Source organism: Dendrobium catenatum, unplaced genomic scaffold (genome assembly GCF_001605985.2).
Source record: "Dendrobium catenatum unplaced genomic scaffold, ASM160598v2 fragScaff_scaffold_698, whole genome shotgun sequence".
NCBI lineage: Eukaryota > Viridiplantae > Streptophyta > Magnoliopsida > Asparagales > Orchidaceae > Dendrobium > Dendrobium catenatum.
The window spans coordinates 1,072,322-1,089,883 of NW_021319160.1; the positions used below are offsets into that span (position 1 = coordinate 1,072,322).

Here is a 17,562-nt window from a genome sequence, read left to right on the forward strand (position 1 = left end):
GATTGACCTGCATATTGATAGCATCGCCGTGCTTTGATTTCAGTTGTAGGCTTTGGTGACCTGCTGGGCTTTATAAGCTCATTATATGTGGTTGAAATTTTCAGGTCCGAGCAAGGCAACTAGAATGGAGTTCGATCAGAATGTCAGACGAATCCTTTCACTATTGATTTCTGGGGCATCACAGTAAACCAGCTGTCAAAAAGGTGTAAACACCCAAAAGCTAGGCTCAGTATGTGGATTGCACCCAACCAGCCAAAATGAATCCCCGGTTGCGAAAAAGCCATCAAATGGAAGCCAGGTTGCTAAGAGTCGCTATCCAGGGGGAGAGGGAAGCAATCCACTCATCCTCGCCCCAAAATACCAAACTCAAAGCCCAAAAAACCTTGATTAAGTGCAGAAAAACCATCCCAAAAAACACAAGAAAGAAGCAGAACATCACAACAAGATGAAATCAGCAAAAGACTGCCAAAGTCACTGCAAAGCAGCCCCAACAGAAAATCCAAAATAAACCAATGCACAACAACAACTTCAGATAAACCAAAAAAAAGGCTCATGGACTGATTTCCAACAAGGAAGAGAAAACAACAGAAACCCAAACTATTCCTCATCCAGCAATAACCTTTTATACTCCTCTCCTTTCTTCCACCTAGAGATCTTCATTAAAATAGCTTTACGAATTATTTCTCTAGTGAGGAAAGCAGTTTTTGCAGTATAAGAGAATCTCCTTTCATTCCTCTCTCTTCAGATATGATAAACAAAACACCATAAGTTTAAAAAGGTGAAGTGCAACGAATTTCCTTTAGTCCCCTCAAGCAGAAAATCAACAATTTGAGACAGATTTGGGCGAAGTAGAAAACTCCGCACCATATGTATGATGCTCATTATAACAGTAAAAGAGAAATCACACTCGAAAAAAAGATGGGCCACAGTTTCTTGTTCTAGATTGCATAAAGAGCATGTCGGTTCCACCCAAATATTTCTCTTAATCAAGTTGTCTGCAGTCTTAAGACCACCCACCATAATAAGCCAACCAAAAATTGAGTATCTAATAGCACAATGCTTATGCCAAACCGCAGCATACTAGCTAACATCACCAATCTCCTTAAAATAATCAGTAAAATAATGGTGAAAGGAGGACGAACTAGAACCTGGTTTCCATCTCAAACAACAACTATTACCCTCATGAGAAATTGGGACTGACCTGATGGAATTGATTAAACTATCATCCAAAGACATAGGAGGATTCCATCCATTAGGACCCATAATCACATACAGCGTACCGTTAGAAGGAAAAAAATTCATCACCGAATTATAAAAGTTCATTTCAGACAGAGATTAACCATGGCACTAGGGATCCCAATAGAGGGAGATGTTACAGTTAGCCATAGTAGTGAAGCAAAAATTATTTTTGGCTTTAAAGATAGTTCCAGTAATGCTCTTCCACATAGGAGAAACATCCCTAGTAACAAGCTTCCAAGGAGAACAATAGGTATTGAACAGCCAATGAGAAAGCAAAGAGGGATAGTTGTAAATTCTGCAAATAAGGGAGCAATCAAAAGCAAATCTGAGTGCATCAAAAGTCGGTAAGCCCAAACCCCATTTAGTTCTAGGCTTACAAGTTTTAACCCAGGAAATGAGGTGCATTTTCTTCACATTAATATCTCCAGAGAAAAGAAATCTGGAGCATAGCTTATTAAGCTGTTTATAGCAAGTCTTAGGTATGATAGCACCACGAATCCAATAAGCAATCGTATTCCAAATAGTGAACTTGAAGAATTGGAACCTACCTGCAAAATAAAGAGATTTGGCTTTCCAACCGGAAAGTTTGTTAGATATAACATCCAGAAGAGGGGAGAAGTCCGATAAATGAGCCCTCTTAATGAATATAGGTAAACCCAGATTGGTGACTTTATAAGAGAAAGTAGGAATTCCAAGAGATGCACATATATCATTAGCAATAAGGGAATTCCGGTGCAAAATAAGGGAGCTTTTTCCATGATTAACCTGAAGCCCAGAAGACTTAGCAAAAGTATCCATAATCTCATTCAAAGAGGTGCAATTGTTGAGGGAGGCTTCACCAAAAAAGACAAGGACATCATCAGTATATAATAAGTGTGAAATATGCAAATCGTTGCAAACAATAGGTTTAAAACCTTCCATATCATTGTTAGAGTCCAGCAAACATGAGAATGCATCCATGGCAATGCAGAATAAGTAGGGACTTAAAGGACAACCTTGCCTCAATCCCGCAAAGGAAGAAAAGAAACCATTATATTGCCATCCATACAGATAGAGAAGTGAACATTAGATATGCAAGCTTTGTCCCAACTAATAAAAGTAGAAGGAAAACCCTTTTGAGCCATTCTCAAAAGAAAAAATTCTCTAGAAATGGAATCAAAAGCTTTTTTGATATCCAACTTAGCACACATAAAGTTCCTATTGCAATTCTTCTTGAAAAAACCCAGAAGTTTAAAGGAGAGGATAACATTATCAGTGGAAATCCGCTTGTTAATAAAGCCAGGTTGGGCTTTATTAATAATAAGAGGCATAATACCTTTAATCCTGGTAGCTAATATTTTTGAAATAATTTTGTATAGCGTATTACAGAGAGATATGGGCCTAAAATCAGTAGTAGAAGCAGCATGAGAATGAGAGCTATACCAGTAGCTTTAATTCTTTTAGGCATATAGCCTTTATCAAAAAAAGAAGCAACCGCTTTTCAAATAGAGGGACCCAAAATGTGCCACGAGGATTTGTAGAAGTGGAAGTTGAAACCATCAGGTCCAGGAGAAGAGTTAGAAACACCTGAGAAAACAGCCTCTTTAATTTCAGCCACCGATATAGGAATTGTCAGCATGGAATAAGGTGGCTAGGAATTGTAGCTCCAGAGGGGAAAGCAGATAAATCCGGCATGATATGAGAGGGGTTGTACAGCTTTTAAAAATGTTGGATAATAACACTACTAGCAGATACCCGGCTATCACCATTTCCATTAAGAGCAGCCATTATCAAGGAACTATTATAGTTCCTTCTGGAGTGTATGAAAAATAAGAGAGTTAAATTCAACCAATCTACTAGAGTGTATGAGAGATCCACCAGCTTTTTTGTTTAGATACGTACAACAATTGAAATCTCCCAGGACAATCCAGGGAGTTTTATCATTAGGAGCAATATGACGAATCTGCTGCCAAAGAGAGAGACGATCTTCAGCCGAGTTAGAAGCATAAATAACCAAAAGGAAGAAAGAAGAAGTAGGACTATAGTTAACCGTCCCACAAATCATTTGGGTGGAGGTGAAAGAGGGCCTAAATTGCAATTTTTTGGAAGCCCATTTAACCCAAATTCTACCAGAAGAGGCTAAGGAAAAGTTATTACAACTGTCTTCATCATATAACCTCTTCTGAGGGGGAATTAAGGTTTGAGATGTTGGCTTGAATGGAAGCCTACTTTGGTATAGAGATGGAAGGAAGTGGATGTGGAACTATAATAGAAGTGCTATGAGTATCTTCTGCAGTTTGAGCAATAGACAGCAATATCTGCGATTGAGGCTGGGATAACGTAGGCTGGGAGTGAGTAGGCTGGGTCGGCTTATTTTGTGAAGTATGGGGTTGTAGTTGTGGTGGATGCTGTAGAGGGGGATGAGGATTGTGGGACTGTATTTGTGAAGGATGATTATTTAGTTGGGGCATGGATGCTGAAGGTTGTGGGGCTTGAGACTATGTAGGTTTTGCGGGTTGAGACAGAGGGGGATGAGGACTGTGAATCAATTGAGATGGTATCAATACGTTTTGAACTCTCGGGTTTGGGGGACGGCTGCCACTGATAGCCCGATACTATGAATTTCTGGGTTCTCTATAAGATTGTCTTCCCCGAATAGTATTAGGTGCAACATTTTCAGTTAGTTGTTTTGATGCGGGTCTAGAAGGACAGGAAGTGGATAGATGAACTAAAGAACCACATAAATCACACGGAGTGGGTGCCATTCATATTGTATTTTCAAGTGCATGATTTCATCTTCAATTGAGATCAGTATAGAATCCGGATAAACGATTTTGTTATTCACTTGCACACAGACCCTAGTGTAAGTGAGGCGACTTACAATAAGAGCATCCACAACTAAGGGAATGCCAATTTTTCTAGCAATAAAAGATATCCCTTCGGAATTCCAGCACATAAGGGGAGATCTATAATTTTGAACCATATGAGAATGGATGTGAAATTCTCTCTTTGAGGTCTAAACTTTGGAGACCATTTTTGCAAAATAAAAGGTTTTCCCAGAAAAACCAAACTCCAACCGACCAGGCCATATCATAATCCAGATATGAGGAGAACTTAATGAGGAAAAAACCATCATTCATGTTAAAAAGTTGGATATTACCTTGCAAGCTTCAAGTTTTCTTTATAGCAGCTAGAAGAGCCTCATAATAAGGCCTCCTACCAACTGAATACCCTACCAAAGATACGGACCATTCATCCGTTGCAGCATCCATTTTGGCTTTAGAAAAAACAATGACTTCATCTTGGGTGTGGAGGAAGGAGATGGGGAGATCTTTGGATGACAGTCGTCTCGGGTTGATAGTGTTCGACCAGTCCCGAAGGGGAATGATCGGAGGGGAACTAGCGAAGGTGGACGATAAAGGTGGAAAATCTAGGATGTTGAGGGAGGAGCCCATGGAGAGGAAAAGCCCCTCCGGGCGAGAAAGTGGAGAAAACGACAATGGGGAGGCGGATAGAATAGGAAGCAAACCCTAGCAGAGCACTTTGTGTAAAATAGAAAAATTGATTACTTTATTGATTACCTGTAAATGGAAAATTAATAGTTAATTGACTGATGATAATGTTGAACAGAAAATTACGTAAAATGTTTGTCTATTGAAATATTGCTTGGTTGTTTCCCTCTGATATTTATTTTGGAAAAGAAAACTGTTCAAGATATGATGACTTAACTAGTTAAGCTAAAATATTTGCAAAGAAAGAGAAATGTTTGTATTTAGGGAAATTATTTTACAAGTTGAGTAATGACCATATTTGTTGCAAGTATAACATTACTTATTTGGATGATTTTGGTGGAACCCACGTCCACCTCTTCTACCTTTTATTGATCTTCCAAGTCATCCTCTTGAGAATGGTGCTCTACTTCTTCTGAATTTAATTCATTTGATTGGTGTTGCTGCTCGCCTCCCATTCTACCTCAGCCGTCTCTTGCTTTTCCTCTTCTTGAGCCTCTTCCTCTAAAATTGTTGTTACCTTGGTATGACCCATGGTTTCGATTTGCTTTGGCCATATTCAAACTTTCTTGACTGGTTGCTGGTGTTGCGGCCTCCTTCCTTATGTATCATTTGTTCATTAATTTGAAATGAGCTTTGTAGTTCATTAATGATCAAGGTTGTCAAGTTCTTAGACTCTTCAATTACTGCTACAATTTGATCAAACTTTTTTGTCAAGCCTCTAAGTACCTTTTATATTATTCTTACCTCAGTTTGATCTTCTCCATTCATCTTCATCTCATTATTAGTTTTAGAGTCTTTTAAATGTAGTCAGAAATTGACTCCTCCTCCTTCATGGTGAGTTGCTCAATATCAGCCATCAAAATCTACAACTTCACTTACTTCACCTTCTCATCTCCGTGATATGAATCTTGGAGAATTTTCCATACTTTCTTTGCATTTCTTGCAGTAGCCACTTTGCCAAAATAATTATCCTCAAGTTCTGAATAGATGAATTGTATAGCCTTTCAATCTAATTTTCTTATATTTCTTAGTTTGGTGCTCCTTTGATTGGTTATAACAACTTCATCTTTGGTTATCAACTCGTTCAGACCTTGCTCAACAACATCCCAAAAATCATTTAATTATAGGATGGTCTTCATCTCAATTCACTATCTTTGGAAATTGTCTTTCTTTAATTTTAGTTCAACGACATTTATGATTGGCACCTTCTCCATCTTTTTTGCTGAAAGCTCTGATACCACTTTGTTGGAGGGAGAAGAGCAATTACTCATATGATAAATACAACGAATACAACAAACTTTTATGGGTACCAAAAATTTAATGAAGGCCTTCAATATATATTTTTCAAAGATGAATAAAACAATACAAGATGAATAATTGTTTTGACAAAATGGATAACTCGGCTAACAACTCTTCACCTTCTCACTCTCTCTTTTCATTTTTTCACTTTTTTTTTTCTTTTCACACACTTACATCATGCTCTTTTGCCCTCCTTTTATAGTATGTCCCAAACACTACTCCAAGGTTTCTAAGAAAATCTATTACATTAACTCCTCTTGAAATATGAAAAAAACTCTCACATTAACTATTCTTAGAATACAAAAGAACACTTACATTAATTATTATTGGAATGTGAAAGAACACTCACATTAACTATTCTTGGAACTTCTACAACTTTCTTAAAGCTTCCTTTTTCTTGATTCTTCCATGGCAAAAATTTCTCTATAGTCTTGTCATCCTCAAATGCCATAAATGATGTCATGTCACTACTTTGACTAGAAAATTCAATATACTTCTTAAACCTAAAAAACATTCCTAATGGGTTTTTAAACTTCTTTAGCAGGCTCAAGTTGTTCCTTAGGATGGTTAGACATTAAATATTTTTGTATCTTAATTTCTTCCTATATTTTATGTACGACTCTATATTTTTCTCCTTGTTCATTCCCACTTCTTAATTGGATGACTTTACACTGTTGCTTACCTTTCTCCTTAGGTTTTGATTTAGTAGTACTAGGTCAAGCGCCATGGGGTATACTATTGATTTAACTAGCTAACTACCCTAATTGATTTTCTATGTTCCAAACGGCTATAGCTTGACTCTGCAATTGAGTCCCCATTTGTAGAAATAAATCCTCTAAGGGTGGCTTCTTATCCTTAAGGTTATTATTAGTATTGAATCCTAGGGGGTGAGTAGGTCTAGGATTTTCAAACTATCATTGAGGGTTATTCCATGATATTACAAGATTGGGCTGATTGGAATTCAGTTGATTTCCACCATTTTTATTATTCAAATTAAAATTTGGGTGGTTCCTCCAACCTGGATTATAGGTGACTGAGTTCGGGTTGTTTTCTATATTAATAACATTTAAAGTATCTACCCTTAGGAATTGAGATCATTAAAAGGATTAAGCATATTCTTATCTAAAGGAATATGGTATCCTGAGGCTCAAATAACACTATGGTCGTCTAACTTCCTATAATGGCTGCTACCTATGCAATCATTATGGAATGAGTTACAAACTCATAGATAGTCATAATCTTCATAGGATTCACCCTATCTTAAGTCTACTAAAAAATTTATTATTTCCATCTTCTCAATTAAAAAATATACTTCTTTGAAAGGTTTTGACATCAATGACCCTCTGGCCATCACATTTATGATAGATCTAAGGGATCCTACCAAACCACAATAAAAAATTAAGGTAATCAGCTAATCGAGTAAGGCATGCTAGGGACATATTCTAAGTAAACCTTTAAATCTTTTCCAACTCTCATAGATTGACACTATTTCAAATTGGGTGAATGAAGTTATATCATTCCTAAGCTTGATGTCTTTGATCAAAGAAATATTTTGCTAGAAATTTTGGGCCAGATCATTTCAAGTGGTTAAAGAGCCTAGGGGTGAGAAATTCAATCACATATTTTCCTTTTCTCATAGAGAAAAAGGAATAAATGAAGTCTAACTTCATCACAAGAGACTCCACTATACTTTAATGTAGTATAAATTTATAGAAAAATGGTTATATGTAAGTTGGTATTCTCAACAAGAGTTCCCCAAACTGTGAATTTTGAACCATTTGGATGATTTTAGGTTTAAGCTTAAAAATTTTTTCTTAAATGTTTGTTCTATGAATAATCTAGTAAATGCCCTCAATCATGGGATTGGTATATTCCTCAAGGGGTTTAGGTGGGTTATGCTCTTGATTTGATTCATCTAACTCTAAAGCTTGGGTCCATTTGGCTTTTCAAATTTTTATAAGGGTCCTTTCTATTTCTAAATCAAACAATAGGGTTCTCTCATTGGATCTATAATGCATACACTCTCAGATCTCAATTGAGCTTTTAAAAATTTAATGTAAAGTTTTCATCCTACTCCAATGATTATATCTTTTTAGTTTCCAAAATCTTATCCATCTTATATCTTTATATGGAAGTTTCTTATTTCCATACTCTAAATTGTTCCATCATTCCTCCATCAAGGTAATGAATCACACTAGGTATTAGGTTCAAACATAGCCATTATTAAAACTAAATTAAGTATGGGAGCCATTGAGAACAATATTCAAGCTTTACATATAATAGACTCTACCCTAGGAAAAATATGCATCCTCACTAATAATACCATTCAAAAAATGCACAAAAGGTCAAATTCCTTAAAACCCATGTTTCCAGGCCATGCTAGCCCTTTGAGCTGACTAAACCCACTCTAAAACCTTCCTATAGCTGCTCAACCTATAGCTCCCCATCTAACCACTTAGGGCGCATGACAAGCATCAACGGAAGGGCTCTAATCAATCATTGCCCGTGGTTTGGAGCCTAGGGCTCAAAATGGACATTTTGTTCCATTGGACATATGACACCTAAAACACTCTCCATCTAAGTCACCTCCAAAGCTCCCTTTGATTCCATTTCATTGTTGGAGCTTCCTTCTTCCCTTCTTCATTCTTTCCCACCATTAAAGCTTATTGGAATAGAGATCCAAGGTGACAAATAGATAATTTTCCTTCAAGTCATCCTTACTTTTGATCCATACATTTTTAAGGGGGGAGTCCTTCACAGAAGTTATTCCTCTTATTCCCATGAAGAGAACAAAGACACAAAACCTAGATTGGTGAGGTGGATTCTTTTGTTACAAGAATTTGATGTAAAAAATTTAGATTGAAATGAGGAAGTGTTCTTCCATTTACTTGTCACTTATTAAGACTAACAATTGAAGAACATGCATCTAATAAACTTGAAATTAATGGGGTTTTTTTTCCTGATGAGCAAATGCTTGCTATATATCTGAGTATATTACCATGATATGTTGATATTATTAATTTCATTGTTACTAGTGTGCTTCCATTTTCTTTTTCCTTTACTTAGAAAAGAAAATGGAAGCATGATGATATATATTATTTTTGGGATGAATCATATTTATTTAAAGCTTATAATGATCAAATCATTAGGAGATGTGTCCATAAAGAAGACATAGAACCTCTAATTAGGGAATGTAATGATTCTCTTTTTGGAAGGCATTTAAGAGGATTTAGAATTGCTTCTAATGTACTCCAATTAGGATTTTATTTCCCAACATTATTTAGAGATATTAATGAATATGTTAGGAAGTATGGTCAATGCCAAAAAGTAGCCAATATTTCTAAAAGAAATAAAATGCCCTTGAATTATGTTTTGGAAATTAAATTATATGATGTTTGGGGAATAAACTTTTTGGGACCATTTATATGATCCAATGTAAGCTAGTATATTATTATTGTTGTTGACTATGTATAAAAATGGTTTGAAGGAGTGAAAAACCCTAGAAATGATGCTCAAATTATGCTTAACTTTTTTATGAAAAATGTTTTTCGTAGATTTAGAATGCATAGAGTATTAATTAGTGATGGGAGAAGTTATTTCTATAATAAGTGAATAGAAACACATTAGTAAATTATGGTATTCATAATAAGGTTACGACTACGTATTATCCCCAAACTAGTAGCTAAATTGAAATAAGTAATAGATAAATTAAAAGAATTTTTTAGAAAACTATCAGTGCTAATATGAATGATTAGACTATTAAGTTAGAAGATGTACTTTGGGTATATAACACTTCTTTTAAGACTCATTTTATAATTTCCCGCTATAGGTTAGTATTTGGAAAAGTTTTCCACCTTCTTATTGAATTAGATCATAAGATTTAGAAATGTGGGTCATGAAATTTATAAAGATAAAATTAAAAAATGGCATGATTGCAAGCTTCTTAAGAATGAATTTACCCTTAGACAAGTGGTTTTGCTCTTTAACTCTATATATAAATTATTTTTAGGAAATAAAGTCTAGGTGGTCAAGACCATTCACTATTATAAAAGTATTTCCCCTTAGAGCTATTGAGCCAATTTGATATAGGTAGAGAAATGGATCATGGGATGACTTTCATGGTCAATTGGATAAGCCTAATTGGCTAGCCCAAGTGAGCCCAAGGGCTGATCCTTAGGGACCCATTAGACAGACCTAATGGGTTTTGGCACCATGATTTAGTCTAGAGCAAAATATTTAGGGTTTCGAGGGTTTAGGTTTTGTTTAGTTAACTATGGTTGACTTGGTAAACCAAAGTTAATAAGGGGTTAGGGTTGGGTCCAACTCATTCCAATTATTATGTGGAACTTGTTAGATGAGGTTTTTGGCATGGCATGGCCTATATCTATGAAATGCATGTTTAGGTACTTAAGGGTTGATTTGGTCAACCTAGGTTTACTTTATCAACCTAGCATAACCAAGTCTTAGGTATAGGTCCACTATACTCCAAATGGTATTTGAAAGGTGTTTGAAGTGGTCCTGGGCCATGGCATGATTGAGTCATGAAAAATTTATTCAATGGTTCATTTTTTAGGTTTTAGGGTTTAATGGATTCTTGGTCAACCATGGTCCACTAAATTTTTAATTGGGTTTAGTCATGCATGGTTTAACATTTGGAAACATTTAAAGGCTTTGGTTAAGTTTAAGTAAGCTTTCAAAGAGGATTTATAGTTTAAAGTTCAAGGGTCTTTTAATGGTCGAAGTGACAAATGGTGGTCAGCATAGCCCATTCAAGGTTTCAATATGATATATGCATGATCATGGATGATTGTTCAATGCCTAATATTGAAATCAATATCTTGATTTAGGTGATTCAATACGATTCATGTATGTGAAGAATTATGTTTAAAAGGGGTCCAAAAGTCAAACTAGGTAAACCTCAGTCGACAATGGACAACTATAGACACAAATGAGTTTAAATCAATGAAATGGTGATTTTGAACATTTTCAATGAGTTTTCAAAGGCTTACAAGGTGACTCATATAAAGATGTTATTTTCAGTGGCATGGAATATAAATATTTGAAGGTTTTGCTTGCTTGGAATATATTTTGATTTTTAAGGTTTAGAAGGACATGTAGGCCTTCAAATTGGTTAGATAGCCTCCAAAATGGTTAGTTAAACTCTAGAGACATGCCTAATTAATATCTAAATGACCAAATACAATTTTAGTGACTTTACCAAGGGTTTTGAATCAATTAAAAAGTCTCATAAAAAGGAAAAAATCCAAAGCCTTTGGGTTTGGATTTGGACATTGGATATACCAATTGGCATTTTATTTGTTATTGAATTTAAGATTAACTTATAAATTATTCAGTGAAGATTTATGATTTTAAAATGCTTGAATTAAAAACAACCATTGAATGTTTTTAGATATTGAGTTATTGATCCAATGAAAATCAATAGTGATTGCTAGATGGCTGATTTTCAAGTTTTTATAATTGAACACTATGCCAAAGCACAGTTTGGAATTAGATTTTGATTTTTAAATGGAATTCAAGGATTTGAAAATTAAGATTGAAATTTTGATTTAAGGTTTTAATCTCACTCAAAAAATGAGGTAAACAAGGAGGAATGAATACTCTTGTTCAAAAATATTTAAGCTATCTTACTCCAAAGTAAAGTTTGTAGAAACATTAGTTGAGGTTGCATTATCAAGCGAAGCTAGCATTAAAGATCCCTCCATAAAGTTATTAAGGTGATTTTTCTTCTCCTCTCCAGAAAGCTATAGGTCGATGATCCTCTTAATGAACTTCAACTTCTCTTGTTTGAAGTAAACTCAACATTTAGGAAAAGAACTACCACCCTTAAAGTGGAAACATTACTCATGAGGCAAAGTGGCTGTGAAGTTTGTATCATAAGAGGGTAAGTTGTGGGAGCTTTAAAAGTTGATGTCGAGATTAACATCAATTCCAAAGTAGAACCTGAAGAATCAACACCTTTATGGGCAATACTTTAAAAGTCAATACATTTGAAAGTGGTGTTATCTATGTCTACGAAGAATCTTGCACCATCGCTTTACCATCATGGGAATCGATATTTCACAAACAAGCTCTTACTTAGAAAATCTTTAAATATTAGAAGATTTATTGAGAAATATTTAAAGATAATTTCACAAGCTCCAGAAAGATAAAAAAAATTTGTTATCCATAAAATTTAAGAACATGATGTTGCCTACCAAACTATTAAACAAAATTGACCACGTAAATAGATGGTATTGGAAACATCAACATGCAATGATTCTCTTCAGATGCATGCAAGATAAAAACATAAAATTAGGTGGTGGTAGATCAACCAACGAAGTATACAAGCTTCTTATCAAAGATGATCAACAAAAGGATATCAATAGAAATATCTAGCTGTTCAGGATTACCGTAAGAAGCTTAATTAAGTGGAAGCATCCTTGAATGTAGATGAGTAGCAAGGGAAAGGATGGATGTACATTAGTTAAGCTATGCTTTATTCCTCTAGACCCTAATAGCAAAACCCAATGGATAACTGAATAATTAGATAATCTTGGTTCTTATCAAAAACTGTACAAGTAGATTATGAAAGAAGAGAAGGATAATTTCTTGGGAAAGAGTGATGAGACAGAGCTAAATTTATTGATTTTCATGCACTAGTACTAATAAGATGGAGTATTTAGAAGACTACAAACTCATAATGACTCATTAGACACGCAATAACAACCTAATAAGCATTACTTATCTATGAACTATGACCCACTGGCCCACTAACTCCACCCTAAATTACCCACTACAATAATTATCCAAACAAAGGCTTAAAGGTGCAATTAGTGGTGTTGTCCAAATTGGGGTAGCCCTAGATTTGACGAGTTTCGAGTTGCATTAAATGTTTAATAAAAGAATTCATGAAAATATTCAAAAAAAAAAATTGTGGTAGTTAGGGGTTCAAATGTGAGCCGCGTGGGAGGAAATAGCTTCAAGTCAGAAGAACAGAAAAAAAAACATTTATTGGCTCGACCAATATAGATTAAGAAATGTTCAATGATGCTTAACAAGAAGGAACACAACTTATCATCTTCAAAGCATGATTAAACATGATGAGGAATCTACATTCATGTGGTCGCCAACAAACCCATCCACCTCAAGCTAGAGGTAACAAAAATAATGGTCTTTTCAAGTGAAATCATTACAGAAGTAGTGATGGTGGCTTGCAATTTCGCTCAAATAGAATCATATTGAGTTCTGCTTATTCTTGTTCAATTTAAGAGAAAAAAATAGCACTGTCATGCACAAAAGAATGCAAGCTAGGTAATTTAACTCAGCAGAGGAATATTTTCAATGAAGGAACGCGTGCCGAGGGGCAATATAATGTCTATAGTAATTCAAGAAAAGAGTTTGACTTTGGAATTTTCTGTAACAAAATGAAGTAATATCTTTGGTAATAGAGGCCTCTGATATTTATAATTAAAAGAAAAAAAAAAAAAACTTGGAACCTGATTTATTCCTTAAATTTTATCACAAGTAGACAAGTCTGTTTATGCTAGATTAAGGGTACGGTTTCAAACAAGAAAAATTTGTCTCCTAAAAATATTTATTTATAATGTTATATAATGGATTATTTATAGAAGACAAAACTGAATATATGTATATACTCATACTTGTCAATATATGTATTTCATTATCACGTTACATTTCAAATAATTGAGCTTAGTCAAGGAAATCACATTGCCCACCTAAAGTAGTCGCCAACAAGAAATGTGACTCTTCCAACAATAAAAAAAAAGCCTTTACCCAACTTCATCGGGTCGGCTACATGAATCATTTTTCTCCATTTTTCTTATTAAGATTCAAATTCTTATTTAAATTTAATAAAGAAGGTCATATTAGATTGAGCACTATAGTGCATGCTCTATTGCAGCGTTGGGCTGACCTAAAATAGTTAATGGTCGAACGGACTCGTGGTTTGGCTGAGTCAGCATGGCACCTTTTACAGCAACTATTCCACCTTGGTGCTATAAAAGTTGAGCACTACAGTGCTTGAATATATAATCCGGCATTACATCATTGAATGCTTGGTGCTCTAGCGCTCTTTTTCTAGAGACTTTAGTGTTGCGGTGCTGATTTCAGTCACAATAGTGTTGTGATGTACTATAGTGCTGGCATTGGTTGTATTGCAGTGTTGATTTTCCTAAAATTTTAGAGTAATTGGCACTGTAATGTCTACAATAGGCTTTGCGGTGATATAGATGCCAATGTTGTTGTGCAGAATTTGTGGGTGTTGCGACACTTGTTAAGCATTTTTGAAAATTTTTTCCTTTTATTGAATAATTCTTGCATAAATATAACTTAAATAACAATTTTATTAAATTTTAACGCAATAAAGAGTTCATAATTTATACTTAGACAACACTCTAGAAGGATCCTCTAACCTTTTTATTTATCAATGAAGACTAAAAAAATGGATTGTTCATTTGGATCCCGCTCTCTCACTAGTAATAAGGAATATTGCCCACCTCCTTGGAGAGTGGGAAGAGTAGAGCTGAAAATGACCCACACATTTTTTAAGGTAGATTATAATGGTAAGGCTACCTTCAAAATTCAAATTACTTAACTTAAAGCACTATGGAGGAAGGATAGATCCATCTCACCATGTCACCTACTTTGAATTAATGATGTCTCTTCTTCACATTATTGAAGCATTGAAGTGTTCGTTAAATTTTATCATGTTTAACTAGTCAAGAATTTGATGGTTCAACCACCTACTGCTGAATGTAACCACCACTTTTATAAATTTTGAAGAAAACATAAGAGATAGAATGTTGACCTCATTTTCAATTGAGGTCATTCAAACCCTAAATCCATAAACACATCATCCTATCTTGGGTCTAATTACTAGCCTAGATGCCTTAGACTTAATTAGCAATTGCACGCCAAGCTTCCCAAACCAAATTTAAACACCTTCGAACCAATTAAAACCCTGATCTACATTCAATCTGACTAGTGGAATGAACTCTCCATCACATTGGCTACCTTACTTCAGTCCTTATGATTTGCTCATGATTGATCCACTTGCCCAGGTCAAATGTTAACTTTGTCAACAAAACCCTAAACTTGTCAAACCAAGCCAATTTGGTTCAAATTATTTCATATATCCAATTAAATTCCTCTTATTATGCAAACTTTTACCCTGAGCCTCTAAACTCCATTGACTTTACCCAAAAAATATATAGAACTCCCCTAAGGCTAGTCATTGTCAGAGTGAACCCTATTGACTAATCAAATTAGTCAATCTTATCAAATATACTTCAATGGTCAAACCATTTAATGCCTTTGCTTCCAATCCATGCTAGCTAATTGAGCTACTCAAAAATGATTTTATAATATTCCTATATAACTTATAAATCTAGCTCATAATCTGGTTCAACCCAAACTTGATCCAAGTGGTCCCTTCATCGGAAAGTGGCACGAGGTCCCTTTTAATCTTTTTAGACCACCTCCCTACCCTCTAATGGCTTGAAATAGAAATAGCATCCAAGAAACCACTCAAAAAAATCCCAACCATTGGTGTAACTTCCATAAGATAAATTGGGATAAAATGGACAAAGTAAGAGAATACTTAAGGCTTATTATCTAGTATTCTCAGTGCTCCTTTGGTTTAATATTTTCCTCTCAAGAGTCCTTAGTGATTTCCTTGGTTTTTATTAATTGACTGGAAGCTAGCGGCGAAGAGTAATAAGAATGTCTAATAGAATGTCCATCCAACTTCTCCGAACCCTTTATTCATTACACCTTCATCTTTGAGCTCTTCTATGATCTTAGATTTAGGAACTAAGGAAGAGAATGAGACCAAATTTAGCAACCTAAGGCCTATTTTATGTTGGTAAATCTCAAAAGCTAACCCTAAATATAAGTCAATAAAGAGCTCTTTGTACAATTTAGACCAAGCTTCTAAACTCCTTGTAATAGATGCTTCGATGCTTAGGTATGGGCAAGTATTAGAAAAACTATATTCATTCTACAAATTGCTTGAGCTGAAAAGTAAGTTTAGGGTTTCAGAATGCTTGAGGAGGAAGACATAATCATCATCATTTATTCTTTTCAATTTGTTTTGAATGGCTATAATTGCATACGAGCCTAATTTGTAGCATGTAATGTGATGATAATAAGGTAAAGACAACATGCATATGTGGCTAATTGCCTCCATCCACACGACCAGTCCCTCCACACTGTATGGAATGGTTTTGACATGTCAGCATTGCCAGCTAATTTTACTCAAATGGTTTTATTAAATTATTATAAATACTAAAAACTTCCAAAAAATCACAAATAATTGAATACTAAGCCAACTAATTAAAAGAGGGTTGTATGGATTCAGGGAAGAGAGATCTGCAATATAAAATTAAGTTTCAATGGTTTTAAAGAGTATATTGAAAGTTCAAGTGGTATGGAATGGTTTTGACATGTCAGCATTGCCAGCTAATTTTACTCAAATGGTTTTATTAAATTATTATAAATACTAAAAACTTCCAAAAAATCACAAATAATTGAATACTAAGCCAACTAATTAAAAGAGGGTTGTATGGATTCAGGGAAGAGAGATCTGCATATAAAATTAAGTTTCAATGGTTTTAAAGAGTATATTGAAAGTTCAAGTGAGGTTTTTAAACCATGTTGAACTTTCCTAAGCACACTAAGAGTGGGTGAGTTGGTTATTTAAATTGAATGTTACATCTCATGGGTGTATTAATTACTTTAGCACCTTCCATCTCATATTTCTTTAGAATTACTTTAATACATTTACTTTGACTCAGAAAGGTACCCTAATCATTTTACTTTATACTAAAACCAATAAAATATATCATTTCACACATCATATTCATCTCAAATTTTCTACTCATGGTTTAGGAGAAATCATTACAAAGAATTTCATTCATTTATTCAGACAATATATCATCCACATATATTTGAATAATGCGTAGATCATTTAGGAATAGGGTGGCATCTATACTACCCTTAACAAAAGATCAATATTGGAGAAATATGTTAAGCCTCTTATACCAAACTCTAGGTGATTTCTTTAATCCAGATAATGCATTTTTCAATTTATAAATATGGTTGGGAAAGGTTGCATTTTAAATCCAGGGAGTTGTTCCACATAAATATTCTCTTTAATAACACCATTCAGAAAGACACTTTTAAGTTCCATTTGATATAATTTGAAGCCTCTAAATATGTAAAGGCTAACAAAACTCTAAAGGCTTTTAATATAGCTATAGGGGAAAAGGTATCCTCAAAATCAATGCCTTCCATTTTATTTTACCCCTTAGCTATTAATCTAGCTTTATCCTAATCACAACTCAATAATCATTCATCTTATTTTTGAACACCCGCTTAGGTCATAAAATACTCTGGTCATTAGGTTTGCTAACCAATTCTCATACATTATTCCTAACAAATTGGTTCAACTTTTCTTGCATAGTTAGGATCTAGAATTTGTCAAATAGGGCTTAATCTATATTTATGGGTTCTA

General features: G+C 34.6%; 1 protein-coding gene across 1 annotated transcript; it reads right to left on the minus strand.

The window, feature by feature from the left end:
- Nucleotides 1-1,347: 1,347 nt before the first annotated feature.
- Nucleotides 1,348-2,199, minus strand: LOC110093034. The gene has a single exon (XM_020817782.1). It carries the CDS (start codon nucleotides 2,197-2,199, stop codon nucleotides 1,348-1,350), a length of 852 nt encoding a protein of 283 aa, XP_020673441.1.
- Between the last annotated feature and the right edge of the window lie 15,363 nt (nucleotides 2,200-17,562).

Coding starts and splice junctions, on each gene's coding strand:
- LOC110093034 (XM_020817782.1), bottom strand. CDS start 2,199: ATGGATGCATTCTCATGTTTGCTGGACTCTAACAATGATATGGAAGGT.